The sequence below is a fragment of the Lissotriton helveticus genome, chromosome 1_1 (assembly GCF_964261635.1).
Source record: "Lissotriton helveticus chromosome 1_1, aLisHel1.1, whole genome shotgun sequence".
Lineage (NCBI taxonomy): Eukaryota > Metazoa > Chordata > Amphibia > Caudata > Salamandridae > Lissotriton > Lissotriton helveticus.
In genome coordinates this window covers 388,826,974-388,851,791 of record NC_136057.1, presented here as the reverse complement: position 1 = coordinate 388,851,791, position 24,818 = coordinate 388,826,974, and the positions used below count along the sequence as shown (strand labels likewise).

At 47.2% G+C, this 24,818-nt stretch overlaps 1 protein-coding gene across 1 annotated transcript in view; it reads right to left on the bottom strand.

Annotated features, from left to right (window-relative positions):
* The window catches only part of ITFG2 (integrin alpha FG-GAP repeat containing 2), a 706,948-nt gene that overhangs the window by 547,553 nt on the left and 134,577 nt on the right, over nucleotides 1-24,818 (bottom strand). Inside the window, exon 7 of the mRNA XM_078673726.1 lies at nucleotides 11,679-11,773. Within this exon, the coding sequence (XP_078529852.1) occupies nucleotides 11,679-11,773 (95 nt within the window). The remainder of the gene's footprint in view (nucleotides 1-11,678; nucleotides 11,774-24,818) is intronic.

The following is a 24,818-nucleotide window of genomic DNA, read 5'->3' as shown; positions in this document are numbered from 1 at the left end:
GAGGCGCCTGCAAGCAGCCACCACGGACACCAGACAACCGATAGGTTTAGAGCGGCTGGCGGCTTTATTGAATGCCTTGTCTGACGTCTGCAATTCATTTAGTGAGGTATTCCTGTTCCGGGCCGCCTTTACATTGGCCTTTTACGGGGCATTCCGGGTGGGCGAACTGGTGACTAGCAGTAAACAGGACATGCTGGGTGGGATCCGGCTGGAGCACACAAAAATACTCTGATGATTACCATACGTAAATCAAAAACTGATCAGGAAGCCCGGGGGGATGGGCTGGTACTGCATCGGGCACAGACTAACCCTTGCTGCCCAGGCCTTCATCAAACAGAGAGTAGGCGCAGCAGGGGGAGCATTTTTAATGCATGCAGACAGTACCCCTCTGACCAGGTTCCAATTCCAAAGAGTATTGGCATTGACAGCGGACAGGGCTGGTTTGAACCAGAAAGATTTTGGGACACACATTCCGGATAGGGGCTGCCACTGAAGCAGTGGCTAGAGGGTTACATGCGTGCAGTGTAGAAAGTATTGGGAGATGGTCATCCAACTGTTACAAGCGTTATGTGCGGCTACACATGTTGTGAGGCAGCAGGATGATTTATGCTGACACCGGTTTTGTTTGTTTGCTTGTATTTCAGTTTCTCGAGCCTGTCACGCAGGGCGGAAACTGTCGTCGGTTCACCAACAGCAAGCACCTTCATCACAGCGGACCCAAGCACAAAGGAGCGAGACACAAGTTGTATGGGTTGTAGGTCATTCAATTGTGAAATGTGCTAAATCGGTTTTCCTTGCAGGTGACTTTAGACAGAGGGCGAAACGGGGGTTTCAAGGTTTCCCGCAGCCCACAGTGGTTATCTTACATTTGGGGGGCAACGACCTAGTGAAGGTGGGTAGGAGGGTCCTGATGGAAAGCATAATTGCAGAGGTAAGCTGGTTGGCTAGAACACGCCAAGGCTGCACCATAGTTTGGTCGCAGATGATTCCTAGACTCATCTAGAGGGGGGGGGACTCTGTCATGGCGTTGAATCACTCGGTAAAGAGGATCAACAACAAGGTAGAGAAATTATTTAGGTCACCTCATCTGCAGAACATACCACATGGGTGTGTCAGGGGGGAACAGTTCTACTTACAAGACGGGGTCCACCTGACTAGGGCAGGCAACAAACTATTTCTGGGGAATATTTGGCATGGCTGGGGGGAGTTTCTAGGTAGGCATGACCTTTCCGAGGAGGGGGAAAGGGGGGGCAGATAGTCGGTCAACTATGCTGGCCTGTGGCGGTAAGGTCATGATCGGTGAGCAGTCAATTTTAAGGTCCTTAGGGGGGCGGCGCCATTCTTGAATGGGGTCGCCCAGGGGGAGGGACAAGTGGTCTCTCCCAGAACTCCAGGGGCGGTACATCCGCTTGGTTGGATGGGTGCGGGGGAGGGTGGAGTCTCGCTTTCTTTGGGCTGGTTAGCCACCCCGCACGTGCACTATGATGTCATTAAACGTCGCAGAGTGCAAGGCCCCCCCTTGTGGTTAATGGAGTTCATGGAGCGTAAGGGGGTAACCGGGAGGGGGGGGGGAAGTACCCTCTCGGTAAACGGGCCCTCTGCGCATGCGCACTCATACGTGAGGGCGTAGCTGGCTGATAAGGACTTGACACCGGTTAGCGACCTTGCCTTAGGCCCTAAAAATAGGATATGCAGAAAAATTCATAAGTGTGACATGTTAGATTTGGTTAGGAAACACGCTGTATTAGACATTTGTTAAGGTTAGCCCTTTCATACCTGTCTACATTGTTTGTAATCTGTCAGTAGATTTTTCTGCATAAATTATTGTGTAAATTTTGTTTATTTCAAATTTTTAATTTGGTTTCATGTTTTAATAAATACGGCAGGGGGGTCGTGAGACCCCCCGCCTTCCAAAGAAACTCTTCTCATGTCCAATTTCTAGTAAATTGTGGTGGTGCACGGAAGGGGAGGGGGATGGTCGGTAGTCCCTGACCATATAGGAACAGCACAGCCATGCACCTTCTGTTGCGCACACAAGAGTCAGAGCTCAGGCACAGCAGTGCAAGCCATATGCACATTCACAGAACGTGTAGACTAGCAAAACACACACTTGTACTGTGCTTTGTCTGTTCTGCCAGTCCAGTCGAAGTCTCCCCTCACACTGCACACATGTGCCAGCTTGTAACAATGGCCACCCACTGTAGCTCATTATGCATCCCGCACGTTCAAGCTCTTCACACTGACCAGTTAGTCCTTGGCCTCTCTGCAGAGACTGCCAACAGGGTATCTTTCTTTGTGAGCGTTGCCGGATGAAAAACGATGCTGTGCTACGATTGTGGCTTTTCATCCACCCCACTTCCCCTCTTCCAAATGTGCTTGCCGCTGTGCTCTCTCTGGCACTTGTTTTTTTCGCAGCATCTGAATCCATCGAGTCATTGTAGTTATTCATAGGGACCCGGTAACCTCTCCTCGGCACACATCAAAGGTCTACAATAAGAATGCCGAGAATTTCATTTCTGCTCTGCTACTGAGAAACGGGAAGTTTCTTTAACACAGATGTGTGTTGTTGTGCATTGTGGCGGCCACCTGCAGCAGGCAATGCGCCCCGTGACATGTAAATCCTGTGTTGGGCCAAACTACGGTTCTTTTTACATTTTCAAAGTGGTGTGCGTGTTTGGTGCATGTTTAAAGTTAATCATTTTAGCGGGATATTGAAATACTGTGAAATATTATGAAATATTAGAAATATCCTGTTGCAAAGTCATCGTGTGCCCTGGGCACCCCCCAACGTTTTGCTGACTGGAACTGGTGGTAACTGACTCACTGACCCTGGGCTCTGTTTAACCAGGCCCAGGGCCAGTGCCAAGCTAAAAGGAACACATTAGAATGCAGTTAAGACACCCAACATACACTATGGTATGGTGGGGTACCCCAGTAATTGGCATGACCTACCCCATAATCCCCTAGTATGTAATAGAGCAGGTGATTGAAACTACCTAGAAGTCTCCAGTATCCTGGGGCATGGCAGTTTAGAGGCCAGCAGATTTCCTGCACTAGCATGTGTGTAGTCCTGAAGCCTGAGGTCAGTTTAAAAGCATCGCTGGTGGCCAGGACAGCTTCTAAACCTTAAATTGTGCCCAAACTCGACTTTGGAGATAGGGGCCCTTAAAAATGAACAACCTACCATCTTTTTGCATATTAGGGACCCCCAGGGTCACCCCTAGGTATCCCAGGGGTGGGGGGGTCAGTTATCTATAAGGTACGCCCTTATAAAATGAGTTTTTATATGCCTGGGTAAAGTGAAATTTTACATTTCACTCCCCCTATTGTGTTAAAGAGCTGCTCAAATTCGACTTTGATGCTAGAAGAATTGGGTAAGGATAATCTGCATGATTTCTGCAGATTCAGAACCCCTGAAGTCTCCTCTAGTTGCACAGGGGGTGGGGGTCCTGAAGGAAATTAGGGAAATACTTATTAAATATGGTTTTATAAGCCCTAGTTCTTTAAAAGTGGCCCAAGTCATTTTCCCCATTGCAAACCCCATGGCCCGTAGGTTAACATGGTAGGAAGTGATTGATTAATAAATATTGATAGGAGTGGACTAGCCGGACCATTCAAAGACTTCCCAGAATGGTAGTAGTAAATCCAACAATATTATATTGTTGAATTTCTCCTAAAGTGTACATACAAGAAGTTATGAGACTTTCTTGTTTGTAAGTCCAAATTCAGCCTTTCAGTGGTCTGCCCTGATTGGTCAGAGTTAAGTGGATTAGCCAGGCTGCTGGGAGGGCAGTGTGCTGGTCTATAGGAATGCCAGGCCAGGAGGTGGCATCGTAAACTATGCTCTCCAAAGGCAGAGGGGAGGCCTGGGTTTCAGTCCACTCTCACAGTCTTGACCCAGAGTCAGGGCTAGGCTTAAGGAAGGTATGTGCAGATGGTAGGGGGAGAGTCCATGGAAATGAGCCATCCCAGCGGGTGTGTTTTGTCAGCTCTTACCTCCTTGCTGGAAAATCAGCCATTATGGACTTGGAAGAATGATGCACTCTGGGACAAACTAATGCCACACTCTACAGAATGTGGTCATAACTCTGAGGAGTTGCCCTGCTCTCATTAGTCAGCAGTGACCTGGTGCTTGACCCAGAGAATTTTGAATAAGTATCTGAGAGGGGCAGAGCCCTCCAGATCTGCTGCTTGAAACTGAATGAAGCAAGAAGTGCCCTGTTGGAAAGTTTTGCTGTGCAAGGAACTCTAAGGCCTGACCTATGAAGACTGCACCAAGTAAAACTGCAGCCCTGTGGATCACCTTGCTGCCAAAGGACTAAGAGTGGACTCCCTGCAAGCTACAGGTTAACAGAGCTCACCTGGACAGCCCCACAAAGAATTCAAAGCCTGGAGTACCAGTGGATTTGTAAGGGTTTTGTTCAAGTGGATTGCGGAATTGAAGTTTCACACTTTCAAGGACCCTCTTGGAGATTCCAGAACTTTGGATTGTGTGTTGGATACTTTGGGACCCGCAAGTAGAACTCCAGGAAGGTGTTCTAACTGGACCCCGCTTGCTGAAGAAGGCGGCCCACTACAGTGGTGATAATTCTTCAGAACAATTTATAAAGGTGTGTCTCTGACAGAGCAAACAAAAAGACTTAAAGGGGCGCTGTTGGTTTCTAAGCAATAGAAAGTGACTAATCTTTAAAAATTCATATCTCTGGTTCCCTACAGTGGGTTATTTTCGTTTTGGTGTCATTTAAAAGATAAAACTATTACCTATTTGTATAAATTGGTGTTAGATTTTAATTTTGTGTTGTGTCTTAATTATTTACTGAAATGTTTTTTTTTTAATGGTTTACATACCTGTCTTTGAAGTTAGGCCTGTCTGCTCGCAGCCACGTTACCAAGGGTTGAGCAAAGGAATAATTTTCTAAGACCTATGCTGAGTCCTATCATGTGTTAGTGGCCTTATTGCCAGTGGCAGACCTACATTTGTCCCTACCAATAACTCACTTTCCAACATATCCATTTACAAATAAAGCGGAAGTATACAGCCATATAATGAAGGGCAATGAAGTTGGATAACAAGCTTGGTGACTGTAGACGAAATACAATAAATAAACATGTATCAAATGGATAAATAAAAGAATAATTGCTAAAATAATATTCCCACTCAATCCTGATTCTTAACATTTCTTTCTTTAGTTTACTATAGTGACGACCTGCAAGACCTAGCCCAAGCACATGAGCAAGGTGTCAAAATGGCTGAAACCACTATGTGGTGTACAACACCCGAGTCACTGACAGGTATTCTGATGTTTTGCCAGTTTGGGTAATAAAAGTACAGGCTTATTTCATATGTGCGAAGGATCACATAATTCGCTTCATGCAGGGAACAGTTTTTACAGGGCAACCAAACTTAAGTAGTGTCAATAATAAAGTGCTTTATGTAATAGCCCTAATTTGGCACTCCCATTGCAGAGACCGATTTGAAATGCCAATGCATGTTTTTATTTGGTTTTCCCGATCATTGCTTGAGAAGCTTAAAAAAAGTTCCACCAAAGTGGATGAACACAGTACTTTGCCGATAGGAAACTGATAAGACAAAAACACAAGGAAGAACAGGAAATATAATGCCTACAACCAATAGAAACAAGGAAAAGTAAAGTAACGGGCACAAAGACCAATAAAAAGTGGAGTAAGCCCCTTTCAAGATATATTTAATATAATTGATTTCGCAAGCGTTGTGCAGGCGAAGCCTAAGAATGAGTTCAGTCAAGCTTTCCCTTGAAACGTGACCTGTGCATAGCTTATTCCAGTTGGAAGTTGTGTAAAAAATAAATAAGTGTATATTTTGGTACAAGCATACACAGATGGGAACAACTAGCCTCAACTACCCACCATAAGGCAAAATCTGAGGTACCCAGAGCTTCAAAAAACAAAAGCAAACCAAATTAGGTGGGGAGTACAGTAAAAAGATAAGTTTCTTGCATTTCACAACCATATTTTATTTATTTATTGCATTTATACAGCGCAACAGCTACCCATAGGTTTCAGCGGCGCTAGGGAACGCAAAAGAACTAAAGAACAGAGGAAAAGGAAGGAATTATTAATTAAACAACCAAGTTTTTACATCTTTACGAAATTTGAGGTAGTGTTGTTGAGTGCGTAAATGATAGGGAAGAGAGTTCCAAAGTGAAGGCGCCAAACAAGAAAAGGAGTGCCCACCCATTCCGACACGTCTAATCCTAGGGATTTTAAATTGGCACTGATTAGACGATCGAAGTAGGCGGAAGGGTCCATAATGATGTACCAAGGCCTTTAGGTAATGAGGAGCTTTGCCAGAATTAATCTTGTGCATATAGCATAATGCTTTGAATTTGGCACGATTGTTGATCCGAAGCCAGTGCAGATCACGCAATAAGGCTGAGATGGAAGTTCTGGCAGGGAGTTTACAAAGCAGTCGGGCAGCAGAGTTTTGAACAGTCTGTAACCTTTGTAATACTTCCTTGCTTGCACCCAGATATATCATCAAGACTGGACTATGCGAATGGGTTATAAGAGAGTGGACTACAGTTTTCTGGGTGGGCAAAGGGAGCATCCATAGTATTTTACTCAGCCATTTTAAAAATGACAAAGCAGGTGGAAGCTACTTTGACTGCTTGTTGCCTCATTGTCAGCTGGTCATAGACAATGAAGCCCAGGTTGCGGGCCGATTGCACAGGAACCGGGAGGGATCCCATCTTGGACGGCCAATGTTGAGGGCCCCAGAGGGATTTGTTGTTACCGAAAAGTAGTAGTTCGGTTTTCCCGCCATTTAGTTTGAGTTTATTAGTGTGCATCCAATTGGCAATATATGTTAACCCTGCGCAGAGACCAGAAATATTATGCTTAATTTGGGCCGAAAGTGAAAAAATAATCTGGGTATCATCGGCATAGGAATATACCGTGAGCCCAGCTTGCTCCGCTATTCTGGCCAACGGACTTACATAAATATTGAAAAGCAGAGGACTCAGTATGGAGCCCTGAGGGACTCCATGCTGAGAGACATGGACTTTGGAACTAGAAGTAGAAGAGAAAACTTGGAAAGTCCTTTGTAGTAGGAAGCTAGATAGCCACTTAATTGCAAGGCCAGTAATCCCGTAAGATTGGAGAGTAGACAGAAGGATGGTATGGGCTTCAAGCAGCACCCGCCGCAAAGTTAAAAGTGCATGTTTTACATTTACATGCACAAAGCGGCAGGCACCGCGCGGTGCCTGCCGCTTTGTGCATGTAAATACTGGGGGGTACCATAGGTACCCCCCATGTGCACCCCCCACCCGCCTACACCCTGGGGGCCCGCAACGGGCCCCCAAAATCAAAAGTACACATGCTTTTCCACGGCGGAAAAACCGCCGCAGAAAATCATGTTTACTAATGCATCCTAATTTGGCTGGCGGTGTCTGATAGACACTGCCAGCCAAATGAGAGCTTTTCCGCCGCGGTTGTAATCCGACCACGGCGGAAAAGCAGACAGAAACCAAGACCCACCAGCCATCGTAATGCGGCGGTGGGTCTTTGGTGACTCCGCAGAGGATTTTCCGCCTCCTCCGGGCCGGCGGTGGCTTCCGCCGGCCCGGAGGAGGCGGAAAATCCTCCATCCTAATCGGCCCCTTAGTTTGTTATTTTGGTATTTGGTTTGATGGAGGTATACTAACTTGTACTTTTTGCATGCTTTTCTCTTTCAACAATAAAGAATCAGTGAATTCTAAAATATGTAATGTTTTCCAGAATAGCTATTTCCTTACGGCTGGTGCTGCTAACCAACAATGTAACTCCTTAAAATAAGTCCCTGTGATTGAAGCGGCTGAGTGGAAGAAGCCCTTAAGCAAAACCTTCTCCAAGACAAGGACACACTTCTCAGACAGATCTCCCTTCCGCAAGTGGAAATCGATCCCTACATAGGATAGTGAAACACCAGCGGGTTGAGTCCAGCTGTCAAGACTACTTTCCACCTGTAATATTTCAAAGGCTTCTGCAAGCTCAAAAATCACCCTTTGCGGGGAGGAGCCAAGCTGGCGACCGAGATGGCCACGTAGACGCTCGGCTCCGTGAGCCTTCTCACCCCGCGCATACATCCTGGCAACTATCCTGAACCATAACGGCATATTTAAGTAGGCGAAGGACACCTTTCACTGACCGTTTGCTCCTGTGGCTTTTCCCTGCGGCAGGGCCCGTGGAAATGTCCCCGACTGTTTTGCGGCCTTCACGGAGCTGAGTCCGGGGTGTCGAGTGTGGAAGGTGGCCGACCGGGACTGCGACAACAGCGGCCTCTGGTGGGGTCGAGGAGCCGGCCGGAGGGCGCCGGAGATCTGATGGGCCAATGACGACAGTGCCGACCCAGTCCATCTTGTGGAGTGCCCTGTGGGATGTGCGGTGAAGCAGGGTCGAAGGGACTGCATGATACTTGGCCCCCCTTCCAGTGTTGTATCCGGGCAGGACCAATGGCTTTTCCCGTAATCGGCGGGCGGCTCCCAGGGAGCGGCGGAGATTTTGTTTAGCCTTTTGGTGACCCTTCACAGGGACGCCTGCCTTGCCTTTCGAGATCCTCGTGTTGACTCCTGTTGCGCCCTGGTGTGGGGCCCGAGGCGAAGTGGAGAAAGACGAGGCCGGATCAGCTAAGATGGCGGACGGCGCCCTCCTCCGCAGACCACATCCAGGCAGAGAAGCCGCTGTGAGGGAGAGTCCTGGGGTCTGGAGATACGAGAAAGAACCCACGTTCAGAGATATATTGGCTGCGTTAACAACCCTGCATACGACCCTGATCCGGGACGCTCGGGATCTGGGAAGGAGGATGGCCGCCATTGTTGTCCCACCGTTCCACACGGGCATAGTTCGATCTCATGGAGGCGCCGATGGGCCCGACTCTGCGTCAGTGATGAGTGCTCCAGCTACGCCTAAGATCGTGGAGCCGCTGCGAGACCCGGTTCATGAGATTCCTTGGACAGATCTGTCGTACATGTGAGTGCCTCGTCGGGGCACTTCTCTGCTCGGCGGCAGGGGAAACAACGTCGGTCTATGGTTTGGGCTGCCCTGGTGGCGTTTCTGCGCTTGCCGGATGGTGTGCCTCTCTTTCCCTGGCTGGTGAGACTGTGTTCGGACTGGAGGATGCTTCCGGAGTCGATACTGACATTGACGGATTTCCGCCATTCATACCCGGCTGGGTTCAGGTGGCTGAAGTCCCATGGAATAACAGCGCCGCCCGATCCGCTCGGATTGTTTGGACCCTCCACTCTGTTCTGTATGCTGGCTGATCAGTGGACGTATGTTGGCACTACCGATAGGAAGGGCCTGGGTTGAGACCGTCTAGTTCATTGTGACACTTATTGTTGGCTGACTGTGATTTGGGGGACACTCGGCGGGTATGTTCTTGCTTGTGCTATCGGTGATTAATGTCTTCCGTGTCTATTCTGATCTTGCTGTTGGGACGTTTATTGTGCGCGGTGGTGGGGGGAGGGGGGCGGGTGGCTAGATCGAAGGCCCTTCCCCACGTTTTTCTTCTTTTTCCCTTTTTCTATATTTCGGGTCTCTCATTTAGGGCGACAGGCACGCTGTTGGGGGGGGGTAGGCCGTGGCCTTCTGCAGGGGTGCTGGGTGGGGGGTAGGGGGATGGGGTCTGCTAATTTGTCTTTTCTTTGTTTCTATGGCCTATGTCTTTTTTTCTTTTTGGTGTCGTCGTTTTTCGTGTCTCCTACAGTATGTCTTGTCTTGAGGGGTGGGGTACAGCTGCTCCGTAATGTGTTTGTTTTTACATCTATCCTGACTCGGGTGCCTTACCCCCAATGTTTCAGACGTACTAGTACTATTTGCGGACTTCCTGTTTCATGCTTGCTACTGTAGGACCATGTATGACCGTATGGCATTGATTCTGAGTTTTTCTTTATTATAAAATGAACCTTCTCACATCCTGATTCTCGTACAGTGCGTTTGAATACAAGTTCTCTCCTGGACACTATTTCGACCCTCATTTTCGGGCTGCTGTATTTTTCTACATTGTTTGCTGTACTTATGCCTTTACTAGCGGCCGGCCGAGGTGGTCATAGGCCCATATTTGTATTTACTTGAAGTGACAATAAAAGGTTCTCAAAAAAAAAAAAAAAAAAAAAAAAAAAAACACCCTTCGCTAATGAAAACTGCTGGACAACCGTGAACTGATTTTGATTGAGTCACGAAGAAACAAGGCAATCTGATAACAATGGATGAATTGTGGCAGCTCACTCCATGTAAGCTTATTGCTAACTTTGAGTCTCTCAGTTCTTGGCCTGAGACCAACACATGAGACAGGAAAGTAAATGGGATGGCTATATCCCCTGGTCAGCTACACACAGGGAGGCAGCCATTTGTAAGGATCTGAAATCAGATCATAGCTCTGGTCTGGACCCAGAGATTCAATATGTCAGAGAGAGGGCAGCAATACCAGAGTAAAGTGATGGCTCCAAAGTACAGATTCACAGTAATTAATCGGTACTTTGAGAAAGTGGGTCCGCAACACATCTTTTATCAGAACACCAAGAGACCATTCAGCTATTCTTAACAACAAACCTAAGATCCTCTACGTCCTCATCTTTGCCCAAAACACGTATAACTTTTTAAAAAGAAAGAATTGTAGACCATGCTGGCTATATAACTTCAAGGATCGCTTTCATTATTATTTTCTTTAAGAGTTTAAATGGTAATGAGGCCATGATTAATGGATGGTAGCCGCCACAGGTTCTTGTTTTACACACTAAGCGTAATCCACATCCCCCTTTTTCCTGATATCAGTAAGTAAAATTGCCTGTCTCCAGTGCATCAATGCATGCAAACATAGCAGGCTGAGATTCCATATACTCATTGAAAAGCAAAGCACATTTGTAATGTTTTTTATTTTTTATTATGACAGCATCACTAGCAAGTTCTTAAGACAGGACGCTCTTGATCCCACCCACAGACGCGGTGGAGAAAGAATTCTGTAGACTAAGACGAGATCTCAAATTGGATATGATTATTATTGCAGGGCTCATTTTGGTGCTCAAACTTGTAGGCAGCAATATCTTTTATTTGACCGACATAACAGGCAAGCCCTTATGTACTATTCCGTCTTTACATTTTAATAGGGTGGTCAAAAAGGCAGTCAAGTTAAATGTAACACTACCTACAACAGATTGTTTCCGTTTTTTAACTTTTAAGACCATTTTGGTCAAAGTTTTAAACGAATATGAGCTCATCACCCCCACATCATAATAGAACCACACCAGCTCTCTCTACAGGCCTGCATATTCTTACACAGGTGTGGTGTCATCTGCAAGCAGCAACTACCATCACCTCATCATACAGGCAGAAAACAAATCTCCTTCTCAGTTGGCCAAACCGAAAACATGAGGCCCGCTGTCCCTTAACTGGGTACATAGACCATCATGCCCCATAAGACACTTCAAAACATGATAGCGAACTGAAAAAGAAGAAAGCGATGGACATAGGAATGACAGAGATAAGAAAGGGAAGAGGGGATAGTAAAGCAAGGAATAGGATATTATATCATGCGGGTTACTTGGACTGCGCTCAACACCCCATGAAAGCTGGTTCGAAGCACTGCGAGGACATGAGAAGAGTGCTACCCAATCTTTGAACATGGCAAACTGCCAGTCCCGATCCAGTCCATTGACTTAACTTACCATGGCTGATGCTGCCTATCAGATGCGTAGACACGTTCTTGTTATGAATCCGCCCCGAGGTCTGGTGAAGGACAACATCCCGGAGTGACGCCTCCCTAAGGAGCAGGAAGAGAGAGACAAAACTGGACATTATAATCTCACAAAAGCAAACCTTGTGAGGCACATCTGATTGACAGCAGAAGAGAGAGAACATATAAATATGCAAAGCTGCAAACAGAAGTCATCACAGTAAGCATGAATAGTCATTTTTGGGCTTGTGGTTTGTAAGAGGCCCCTCCAACCCCTCGACGCTTTTATAGGAGACACCTGGGCCTACATTTAAATATTACTCCAAACTCCCCACCCTCACCCCTCAGGTGACATGGTAAGAGAATGCATAAGAATGTAAAGTTGCACTCTCAGGCTTTTATTTTAATACTGCATTCATTCTGGACGTCTCAGTCTGGGTTCCCATCATTTAAACCAAATGGAAGAGGCTGCCACAGTATTCTGACAAAAGAAAAACCCAGGACTATTGAGCTGCGACCTTGGTGATGTGGGGACAAATGGTAAGCTTACCACCCCAAGAATGCCCACTTCCAAACATGATCATAGATGGTGGAAACAGCAAGATTGTCAGGACATCACATAAAAAAAATGTACATGCTAAGAATTTAAATAGGTGGTTATGCTGAAAATGTGGCATGGATTCGGTCCTGCGGGACACCCCTGATATACGTTCTTGAAGGAGGCAGCTGGACTTTGTAGCTCTCCCTCCCCACTGCTGAACGTTAGTTTTAAGGTTGGCTTCGTTCATATCCCGTGACTGCGCAGCCTTTCTGACACCACTGCTGTGGAGGTGGGCAGCTGATCTCCTTAAGAGTGCTTACGCCTCCTCGCTCCTGCAGCTCATCACAGCTCTTCTCAGGAGAGAATGTTCTTAAATGCATCCATAAATTATACCCAAAAACATTAGCTGAGCCGCAAAGAGCCCGTTTTCCACTCAAGGTCACGGTGACATTACAAGCCGGAGGCAGCTGAGAGCATCTCCCACAGAGGCACCGGACTCCTGGAAGCAGGACAAAGCGGGATTGGAACACACTCTGCAACACTTTTCATCTCACTGGTAGCCAGCCTACGTGCTTATTTCCTTAAAACATAGAATACCATTCCAACCAAAATGTTCATAAAATAGAATACATCACTGTTAATCAGTTATCCCTCACAGCACCTGCGCCACTACAAGTTTCATAGGCAGTTTTTGGCATCATTAAAAGCACAGACTCAAACCGAGAAAACTTGCCCATCACGATTTACTCTTGCGAGTATAGAATCCTCAATTAGCCCCTTATAAATTGCCTGTTCTTGGAAAACCCGCCTTTATTCTCGTTACAAAGCATCCAGGCCACGTGTGGCACCTTTCCCTCTCTGCTTATTTACGAATTCAGAGGGCGTCCTCCCTGATCCGCACAACCTCTTCCAATAACACGGGTTTCAGTTAATAATGTCTTAATGCTTCGAAAGAGGGGCTCAGGAAAGACACATGGACATCTTCTTCATTGTTATTTAAATGGCTATCGGGTTACAAAGGCAGTTGTCGCTTCTTTCACTACCTGCATCTATGATGTGATAATCACTATTCAGATCTTAAATATACATTCCTCAGATGTTGGGGGGGCATCTTGTCAAGATCATTTTCTATGCCCAGTAAATTTTATGATCAATTTAAGCAGGTCCCAATTCATTACAATATATTATTTGCTAATACTGTGATGGAGCAGGGTTTCGCAAAAAAAGAATCCTGCTCGAATTAATACCCCTATAATGTATACTAACAATAAGTAGTTATAGAAAACTAACGTACACCCAACATAAACACTGGGCAAACTGCTTTGCACATGCATGAACTAACACGTAAATAATATATGAAAGAGTTAAAACTGTAATAATATTGTGGTTGAAAGAAACGAGAAATGTTGCATGACTAGGCCGCATGTGCATCAGTAGTTGCATGATGCATCCTGCTTTGAAATAATAAATGATGCCGCTTTTGCACCAAGCTTATGCTAGGTAACATTAATGGGGAATAATATCAAGGTGGGTGGTAAACAGTGAAGGTTTCATGATCACATAATTAACAAGCATTTACAATGCAACGGTTTCGCCTTTGCAAACGTTAGAGCTTTTGGCATTGCAAATGACAACATTTTTATTTATGTTTTGGTTTTCAAAACAGATGAATAAATGGCATTGTCATTTACAATGCCAATAGCTTAATCTCTCGCAAATCTCAAGTATTTACACAAGTTTGAGCTATTGACATTGTAAATATCGCGTTTTATTTATGTTTCAAAAACACACACAGAGCCACACCCACACAGAGCCACACCCACACACAGAGGCACACCCACATACACACAGAGCCACACACACACACAGAGCCACACACACACACACAGAGCCACACACACACAGAGCCACACACATGCAGGTGTGCGCCAACGCGCGCCCTGTGAGGTGTTGGACTGATTTGGTGAGAAGGGGCTTTGCCAAAAGTATTGTGAGGAGCTTGGTGGAAATTCTCGACCATGTGCAGGCCCTTCAGGTAATCTGTCCTTCATGCAGGCCAGTCAGAGGTGCATCATACGTAGCTAAGCTTGTGGTAACCAGTTTGATGCCCCTCCACTTGAATTCCCATAGTCCTTAGTGAGCTTCGCCTTGTGAGTTATGGACTTTTTGCTTCTGCTGGAACTTGCCAAGTCGTGCGAGGGCCGTGGGCTTCGTGATGGTACAGGTGAGTTTTAGAGCCTCTTTGCGCATTCTCACCTGGTTTTGCAAGAACAGAGACCTTAGATATAGTCGCCTTTGACCCAGCAACACAGGGCAGCAGCAAATAATGTGCCCTGCTGATTCTGTAAGGTACTGACACAGGCGACATCCCTTATTCCCAGACACACTGTGTTTCCAAAGGGTCCTGAAGTCCAGAATTAGCAGTACGTGGTGCCTAGTTTTCAATATGTTCCGGAGGGCTGTCCTCCCCAGCCCTGCTTTCAAGTAAGGTTGACTTACTGTAATTTTATGTGACTGGACGAGGCCCTCAGCGCCAGGGATATAGGCATGCCACTTTTGACCTCGGTGGCATGACCTGACAGCAGACATATATGCACGCTGCACCTGCACATGAAAGCGCGGACTCCAGCAGCAGGCCCATGTTTAGAACATGCCTACATGGACTGCGGACATGCGCTCCTGACCCTAGGCACTCTGCCCATCGGTGTCATGCCCTCCATCCACAGACGTCACAGCTTTACCCCTGTTGCTTACACCCTCCCCCAGCTGTCCTTCCACTTGGTGGTAGAACCACGTCCGAGGCTCGGTGACGGGCTACAGAGGGCATGAGAAGGATGAAACCTGCAGCATGCCACGTGCTTCCTTTGTGTGGGGTGCACGGGTGCAGCCACGGATGCAAGGGCACATACACACGAGAGCAATGCGAACCAGCCTCTCAAGACACAAGAGCACATGAGCACAAGACTCGAGCCCCACTTACCGGGACTCAGCAGCAGGTCTTCCCTCCTGGGGCCCGGGGCTTCACCGCCATGCTGGGTGAGGCGGGGTAGGCTCCCGTCCTCCCCGCTCACCTGCAATGCTTTCTCTCCTGTCTGGTGCCATCGCGGGGCTCTCCTCTACGCATGGGAGCCCCGCAGCACAGCTCACGCTGCAGACTCTGCAGCCGGCGAGGTTCCAGGCTGCCTCCGTTCCCGGGGATCCCTCAGCACACGGGAGCCCCGCAACAGGCCACACTTCCTCTTCCTCGGGCCGGCGGGCGGGACTTCCTGCCGGATTGCAGGCCCCACCCCCGTCCCCGCAGAAGATGCCTGACTTCCGGTTTCGCGGAGGGCCAGAAGGATGGTTACAAGTAAAAAGAATAAAGAACAGACAGTAAAAAGCATTGGCAAATAACGTGTTGCCCCCCAGCCCAGAGAATGAAGTAACTTCTGAGTAGGCCGATGTGCACATGTGGTCGGACAAACTGCAGTCAGTGCAAGAGAGCCTTCGTGGCTGAAGTGTGCTGACCCGCCGCCCCCAGGATGCAAAGGGTTAATTATCGCAGTAGAACAGACCAAAGGTGACCCCCAAATTCCCCCATGTCGGCCCATGTATGTGTTTGTGGAAGAAGAGAAAATCGTGGAGAGGGATGCAGGGGTAATGAGCAAGAGCGAAACGAGCATCTTGTATATAACCCACCCGCCCCAGCTCTGTGAAAAAATGGCGGCGCAAACATAGTGACAAAAAAAAAAATAAGACAACACCCACCCGCCGCATGACGTTGTAAAAGGGGAAAGGAGAGAGAAAAAAATCATTTGCTTTAGTGTGCTGGATGAAACTCCATGTTGTCTTAAGTTGGCTAAAGTGGGAGGGGTAAGGTGAGGAGTGAATCAGAGCTGTCAGAGGCAAGACAGACCTGCTGTGCACCGCAGAAAAAATGAACGAGTTGAAGGACAAAATGATGACTGACTGACAAAATGATGACCAAGTCGTAAGACCGGAGACATGTTCTACGGATAATGTTAAATTATGAATAAAAGACTGTCTAAATGTAACATGTCTAGAATCGTGGGAACGAGCTGAGAACCAAACCCGGTAAAAGAATGTAGAATAATAAATTAGCTGAATCGTAGGTGAAGTCACAGTGGTGTGACAACACCACCTCCAAAACCCACCAATCATCTGCTTAGATTTAATTAATGTTTCAGTTTAGGAGGGATGGGCATGAAGATTTTAGGGTATAATTGGGGTGCCTTTAGGGGTGTGGTTTAGGCTTAGGTTTGCAGGAAAGAAAGAGGGGAGATGCATCGTTGTCCGTCGGTTTGCAGAGAGGCCTAGCTGTTCCTGACCTGTCCTGCTCCTGTCCTTTATCTTTGTTCCCTGATTCTATATTCGGGGAACCCCCACTATCTCCTAGGCCAAGGGAGTAGTTTTCTACAGACCGTTAGGTTTGTATTTAGTCTAACTTGTTCTAAAAAATGTACTGAAAAATGTATTTTGTCTCTGAAACGTTTGTCTCTTCACCTATCCACTCCGCCAATGATATATTGATATGTATTATTTAGATGAAACTATTGTCTCTTCATCTATTCCCGCCGATAGGTGCATTTTGTTTCACATTTGAATTTTGCTGAAAGTTTTGTCTCTTAATCTATCCACTCCTTCATTGCATAAACGTCATTAATTGAGATGAGTTTGTATTCATTTTGATGTTGCATGTTTTTCTCTCCCTTTGTGAATTCATTGTTTGCATTTGTGACGGTATGCATTGAGCATTTTCAAACTTTATTAAGATAAAGCCTTATTAACTTTCCCGAGTTCCTGTGATCATTTTATTGACTAAGTGATTGGTTAGTTAGTATTATCACTGCCATCAACTATTCAACTAATTGGTCCATCGACCAAATGGAAGGAAAGTTGGTGTAAAAGTTAGTTACTACGTCTCATTTGAATCTATGAAAGAAAATAATTGAACGTACATATAAATTGAGCCCAGTGCATCAGGGATTCTGGGTGAATGTGTTGGGGCCATTGTAGTATGAGGTTATTGAGTATTGATCCCTGATCAATTATTGGTGACACGCTGGATCAATACTGTATGAAGTATTATCTGTAACAATGATTGGCAGACATGAGCCAGCAGCATCATATGGATCTATTACGTACATGAGTCTCTGCTGAAAGACAGGTTTAGCCAGAGTCTTGTCTAAAACAGTACGAGTCTAAGAGCTGCCACATTTTTCCGCCTTTAGCTCCCAGATCCAGTCTCATGAAGTTGAAGTTTGGGAACTGTAGTAGCTCCTTGAAAACCTGAGACACATCGTAGAGGCGGGCAGTATTTGTCTAAGCATTACTTCAGCATCCATCACAAACCCTCCTCACTGGAGAGGCAGGGGGGTACCAATGTATATAACCACCTCCAAACTATCCAACAAGCCAGAGATGATCCAACTGCAAGCAAGACGCGGCACACAGTGCATGGACCAGAATGCACTATACATGACGTCACAGACTACGGAGACTCTGAAGGGAACACGGGTCTGGATAGGCGGCAGCCCAGACATCAACAGAGCTATGAAGCTGCACTAATGGCAGACGATGCGCTATACAAAAGCCAATAACGTATAATGGTGGAGGTTTCATATTTGAAGTCTTCACTAACCGGCTTCCCTCTAGAGTGCACTCCAGTACATTCACAGCATGTGCTACAGAAAGTGCACTCCTCTTGAACTTCTCCCTAGTAGTGCACCCAAGTGCCGTCAACTGGAACAAGTTTCACATGGATACTTAAAAACACATCTGTTTTTTCTTCCAAATGAAATATGCAGTGATATGTTTGCTAGGATCTTCCACTGAAACAAAGCAGCTTCAAGACCCGAGCAAAGAGGGCAATGGGCCAAGGGCCATTTTTGAAGGCCACCATGAAAGCAATGAAGATACTTTCTACTCTGTCCCTTTGTGCCTACTTTTACTTCTCTACAGCTGTGCTCGAACTCACTCCTCTCCGCGCACCTCACTGGTCCATTTGGCCACCCTGTACCTCTCCTTCATCTACTTAATCTCTCTCTAAACCTCATGTCTCTCTTCACCTCACTGCTCTATTTTGGGCTCCATCCTTAGCCCTCTTGTTCTACCTTTGTCTCCCCTACTTCACTTCTTACTACCATACTCCTTTCTTACATTTCTCTAGCACAATCACTTGTTCTTTGTAAATACCTCCACTCTCATCTCTCTGCCGCTTTCCAACTCATTTTATCTTACCCCTCTCTAATTCTCTTTATACATCTCTCTGCCTCATCTGACTATCTCTCTTGCTGCTCTCTATGCCTCATTCTGTCTGCTTCAGTCTCAAACTCCCCTTTCTTTCTCTCCCTCACCTTTGACTCTCTACTTTACTACTGTTCCCTGTAAACCTCACCTTTCTTCCCTTCGCCCCCCTCTCTGCCTTTCGCGCTGCTTCGCTGCTCTCTTCAGCTGACCTACATGGCTACACCTCCCTTTTTGTTTTGCTCTTCTACCTCATAATTTTCTCTACCTTGTATTTCTCTAAACTTCACTCACTACCTTAGTTCTTCAACTGTCTTCCTGTAACGCGAACTTGCATGTCTTTCCACCTTATCCTCTCTCTGCCTGACACCTCTGTGTATCCCACTCTCTCCCTACTTTTCTGACTCCCCGTCTCTACATTTTCCCTTTACCTCACTATAAAACCATAGCTAACCATCTCCAACCTTTTCTGTTATAGGAGCTGATTATGTTAAATTAAAATCATCCTGAGCTACTACAATAGACACGATTACATTAGTGCCACCAAATAAGACACACGCAGTGGTCACTTCAGTTCATCAGGCATAGTTGCCAACTATAATGTAAAAAAAGGCTTTGTCCATATAGAATACCTGTAGATATGTAATACATAAAAGCCATAACTGCAATGCCATTGATACCATGGCCATCATATTAATAATGAATCTCTCCAAAGCCACAAGTTTTACACGCAAATATCAGCTTTAACTATATTTTGGAAATTTGACCACATCAGCTCAAAAACTCCGAAACCGTAGGCATTTTCATCTTGAATATAGACTTTGCAATTTTGGTATACATTCATTACCTGAACCAAACAAAAGCTTCTAATTTAATAGGATGAGGTGAACACATGAGAGCCACTTATAGGTAGCTGAAGAGCTACCTGTATCTCACAAGGTACTCGTTGGAGAAGCCTGGAGAGAATTGTAGAAATAGAAAGAGGGACGGAGCGACAAGAGAAGGAGAACAAGCATTGGTAATGCATTAGTTTCACCTATGTAATGAATAAAGATCTGTTTATATCAATCATCATCCAGGAGAAGGAAAGAGCTCCCCGACAGATAGCACAGGAGTGGGGAGGATGTGGTGCAGCGGCCAAAGATGCTGACTCAAGAGCTGGGGATCCCATTCAAGTCTCGGCTGCACCGCGCAACAGCCTGTGATTCTATGCAAATCTCTTAAACGCTGCGCGAATTCAGCCGCGGTGTGGCAGTCTGAAAGAGTGGGCGGGGGCCGTCGGCCAACGGATGTGCGCAGCAATAGCCAGGTAGTTCTCGCGACAGCCTTTGGCCAACAGAAGCAGCGAACGGGTTAATCTCTCCGGGTGATAAAATACGTGTGCTGCAAGAGTAAAAGGCAAACCATTATGAAAATATAGTTTCACCAAAGCGGATGTTAACAGTATTTAGGTGGCGGGAAACTAAAAGAGAAGCAGACGAGGAACAAACATTGGTAAATGCAGGAAAATATGCTACAGCCAATAAAAATGAAGGAAGGGTAAGTGGCACGCACAGGAACCAATGAGAAGCCAGGAGAGAGAGGAGGCGGGATGAAAGTCCCTTTTAAGTTTATATTAAAAACAATTGTTTTCTAAAGCACAGCGCAAGCCCTATGTAGGCAAGACCTAAAAGGTCAGATTTCAGTTGGTGGAGCGGTGATGATCGCCAGAACGGCGTTCATTTTCATTATTGCCACAATAATGCCAAACACAAAGAGGAATGTAATCGAAATGATATATTCCCACTAATTAAAGTTACAATTACAAACGTTATGTACAGGTGTCTTATTCTAAAAGTATACATTTCGTCCATTATACATCCAGCAAGCCGAGTGTACCATGTCTTTCCCACAGTAGGGGGAACACGCTGGCTAGAAAGTGAATTACGACAAAAAAATTGTTGATACAAGACCAAAATGAGTCGAGTTTCCAGCGCAAAACAAACGGATTCATCAATGCTTCAAGCCGTTTCATTTCCTGGCGGACGCAAGGCAGCGTGAGCTTTTGGGAGATTTTGCGTGCCCCATTTCTGAAAGTTCAATATCTACTAGCATTAGCTAAGCATGTTTATCATCACGAGGGTTTGAGTTAGCAGGAAATGTAAAATAAATCCAAGGTTTTCCCAAAAAGGATCCAACAAAACGCTTTAAAAGGGTCTGCATTTGAGCAAACCTAGAGTGACAAAGCTTCACTTTTGTATTAAAATGTGCGAACACTTCATCCCTTGAAATGAAGGGGACCTGCATGCGTTGAAAGACGTATACAATACTTACTTTATTACAAGGGGTGAGTCCTGGAAAACCAGCTTACCGAACAACCTGCAGCTAGCCAATTGCTAAAATACAATCAATATTTTCTTGTACAGCTTGAACGTGGCGTGCGGGCGCCACCAGGTGGTAGATGTCTGTAAAGTCAGCGTCAACCGTAGGACAAGCAAAGAACTAGAGGGCCCAATTATCACATTAAATTTCAAGAGAAGTACTTTGGAAGGGGGCGTAGGGAGAGTCCCTCACCATTTACAATGCCATCATAGCAAACTCCTCTCTCTGGGCCTTTCGGACAAAAACGTGAGAAAGGTGCGCGCGGAGGCCTGCACCCCCGCCTATTCACGAACATTCCCAGTAGTTCGCCTGTAAGGCTGCATTGTTGGTCGACCGTCAGTCCAAACCGAGTTTGATAGAAATGAGGCGCGAGTGTATTGCTGAATCGGGAGGGACCAATCAGAGCACCCTGTTGACGGCTTGTGAACGCAGGGCTTGGGTATACATCTGTCTGGATGGTAGCCGCAGACCTTCACCACGGTGCGGTGTGTAATACAGGAAGCACCGGAAGGTGAGCCAAACCCAAGCTATACTATGCAGATGTGACAAGTAGTAGAGTTGAAAGTCCTTCTCCATACCCCTACAACTCAAGGACAGGACACGCGCCGTGGGGTGCCCTGAAGGTGGTTATTCGAGCTAAAATTATACCCTTCGCTGGTGGAACACAGGCTTAATGAGAACACTTAAAAGGACCAATCGCTATGGAGCCATAGATTCCCCTGTGGGGGCTTCAGGAAGAAGGCCTGTAATAAGATGGCCTTAGGGCGTCTGTTGATGCTGGGGTCAGCGTCCACTCTTTTGAGGAAACCGGAGTACAAAGAAGGGCAGTGTTTAATACACGTCACGCTGCCAAAGGTGGCCACTGACCGGAAAGGGCTTCTCTCACGGACTAGTGGAATCTACTACACAAAGCAGGAAGGGAAGATGGGCCACAATTCAAATGACAGTTTAGGGTCCCGTGGGACTCAGCCTGTGCGGTGGCCGCCCGGGGCGGAATGGCGTATGGTTTGTATTAAATATAACGTTTAGCCAACACCGCCCGCTTTAAACTGAACCAGTTTAACTTCTTTTACAGGACATACCTTACTCCCACGGCCCCAGCTATCCACGTCCACCTTATTAATCACTAACTTTTTTCCCTTGACGTGGTTTTGTTGGATGAGTACAGAGTACTGGCTTGTACCTGTACCCAACAGTAGGATCCATGGCAATCCAATCCTAAAATGTGTGCGCTGGGAGGGCTCCAGCTGCGGGATGGAGGGAGGGGCGTAGGTATCACATATAAAATGTGTGTACAATGTGTGTGCTGTGAGGGCTCCAGCTGCGGGATGGAGGGAGGGGCGTAGGTATCACATATAAAATGTGTGTACAATGTGTGTGCTGGGAGGGCTCCAGCTGCGGGATGGAGGGAGGGGCGTAGGTATCACATATAAAATGTGTGTACAATGTGTGCGCTGTGAGGGCTCCAGCTGCGGGATGGAGGGAGGGGCGTAGGTATCACATATAAAATGTGTGTACAATGTGTGTGCTGTGAGGGCTCCAGCTGCGGGATGGAGGGAGGGGCGTAGGTATCACATATAAAATGTGTGTACAATGTGTGTGCTGTGAGGGCTCCAGCTGCGGGATGGAGGGAGGGGCGTAGGTATCACATATAAAATGTGTGTACAATGTGTGTGCTGTGAGGGCTCCAGCTGCGGGATGGAGGGAGGGGCGTAGGTATCACATATAAAATGTGTGTACAATGTGTGCGCTGGGAGGGCTCCAGCTGCGGGATGGAGGGAGGGGCGTAGGTATCACATATAAAATGTGTGTACAATGTGTGTGCTGGGAGGGCTCCAGCTGCGGGATGGAGGGAGGGGCGTAGGTATCACATATAAAATGTGTGTACAATGTGTGTGCTGGGAGGGCTCCAGCTGCGGGATGGAGGGAGGGGCGTAGGTATCACATATAAAATGTGTGTACAATGTGTGTGCTGGGAGGGCTCCAGCTGCGGGATGGAGGGAGGGGCGTAGGTATCACATATAAAATGTGTGTACAATGTGTGTGCTGGGAGGGCTCCAGCTGCGGGATGGAGGGAGGGGCGTAGGTATCACATATAAAATGTGTGTACAATGTGTGTGCTGGGAGGGCTCCAGCTGCGGGATGGAGGGAGGGGCGTAGGTATCACATATAAAATGTGTGTACAATGTGTGTGCTGGGAGGGCTCCAGCTGCGGGATGGAGGGAGGGGCGTAGGTATCACATATAAAATGTGTGTACAATGTGTGTGCTGGGAGGGCTCCAGCTGCGGGATGGAGGGAGGGGCGTAGGTATCACATATAAAATGTGTGTACAATGTGTGTGCTGTGAGGGCTCCAGCTGCGGGATGGAGGGAGGGGCGTAGGTATCACATATAAAATGTGTGTACAATGTGTGTGCTGGGAGGGCTCCAGCTGCGGGATGGAGGGAGGGGCGTAGGTATCACATATAAAATGTGTGTACAATGTGTGTGCTGTGAGGGCTCCAGCTGCGGGATGGAGGGAGGGGCGTAGGTATCACATATAAAATGTGTGTACAATGTGTGTGCTGTGAGGGCTCCAGCTGCGGGATGGAGGGAGGGGCGTAGGTATCACATATAAAATGTGTGTACAATGTGTGTGCTGTGAGGGCTCCAGCTGCGGGATGGAGGGAGGGGCGTAGGTATCACATATAAAATGTGTGTACAATGTGTGTGCTGGGAGGGCTCCAGCTGCGGGATGGAGGGAGGGGCGTAGGTATCACATATAAAATGTGTGTACAATGTGTGTGCTGGGAGGGCTCCAGCTGCGGGATGGAGGGAGGGGCGTAGGTATCACATATAAAATGTGTGTACAATGTGTGTGCTGTGAGGGCTCCAGCTGCGGGATGGAGGGAGGGGCGTAGGTATCACATATAAAATGTGTGTACAATGTGTGCGCTGTGAGGGCTCCAGCTGCGGGATGGAGGGAGGGGCGTAGGTATCACATATAAAATGTGTGTACAATGTGTGCGCTCTGAGGGCTCCAGCTGCGGAATGGAGGGAGGGGCGTAGGTATCACATATAAAATGTGTGTACAATGTGTGCGCTGTGAGGGCTCCAGCTGCGGGATGGAGGGAGGGGCGTAGGTATCACATATAAAATGTGTGTACAATGTGTGCGCTGTGAGGGCTCCAGCTGCGGGATGGAGGGAGGGGCGTAGGTATCACATATAAAATGTGTGTACAATGTGTGCGCTGTGAGGGCTCCAGCTGCGGGATGGAGGGAGGGGCGTAGGTATCACATATAAAATGTGTGTACAATGTGTGCGCTGGGAGGGCTCCAGCTGCGGGATGGAGGGAGGGGCGTAGGTATCACATATAAAATGTGTGTACAATGTGTGCGCTGGGAGGGCTCCAGCTGCGGGATGGAGGGAGGGGCGTAGGTATCACATATAAAATGTGTGTACAATGTGTGTGCTGTGAGGGCTCCAGCTGCGGGATGGAGGGAGGGGCGTAGGTATCACATATAAAATGTGTGTACAATGTGTGTGCTGTGAGGGCTCCAGCTGCGGGATGGAGGGAGGGGCGTAGGTATCACATATAAAATGTGTGTACAATGTGTGTGCTGTGAGGGCTCCAGCTGCGGGATGGAGGGAGGGGCGTAGGTATCACATATAAAATGTGTGTACAATGTGTGTGCTGTGAGGGCTCCAGCTGCGGGATGGAGGGAGGGGCGTAGGTATCACATATAAAATGTGTGTACAATGTGTGTGCTGTGAGGGCTCCAGCTGCGGGATGGAGGGAGGGGCGTAGGTATCACATATAAAATGTGTGTACAATGTGTGTGCTGTGAGGGCTCCAGCTGCGGGATGGAGGGAGGGGCGTAGGTATCACATATAAAATGTGTGTACAATGTGTGCGCTGTGAGGGCTCCAGCTGCGGGATGGAGGGAGGGGCGTAGGTATCACATATAAAATGTGTGTACAATGTGTGCGCTGTGAGGGCTCCA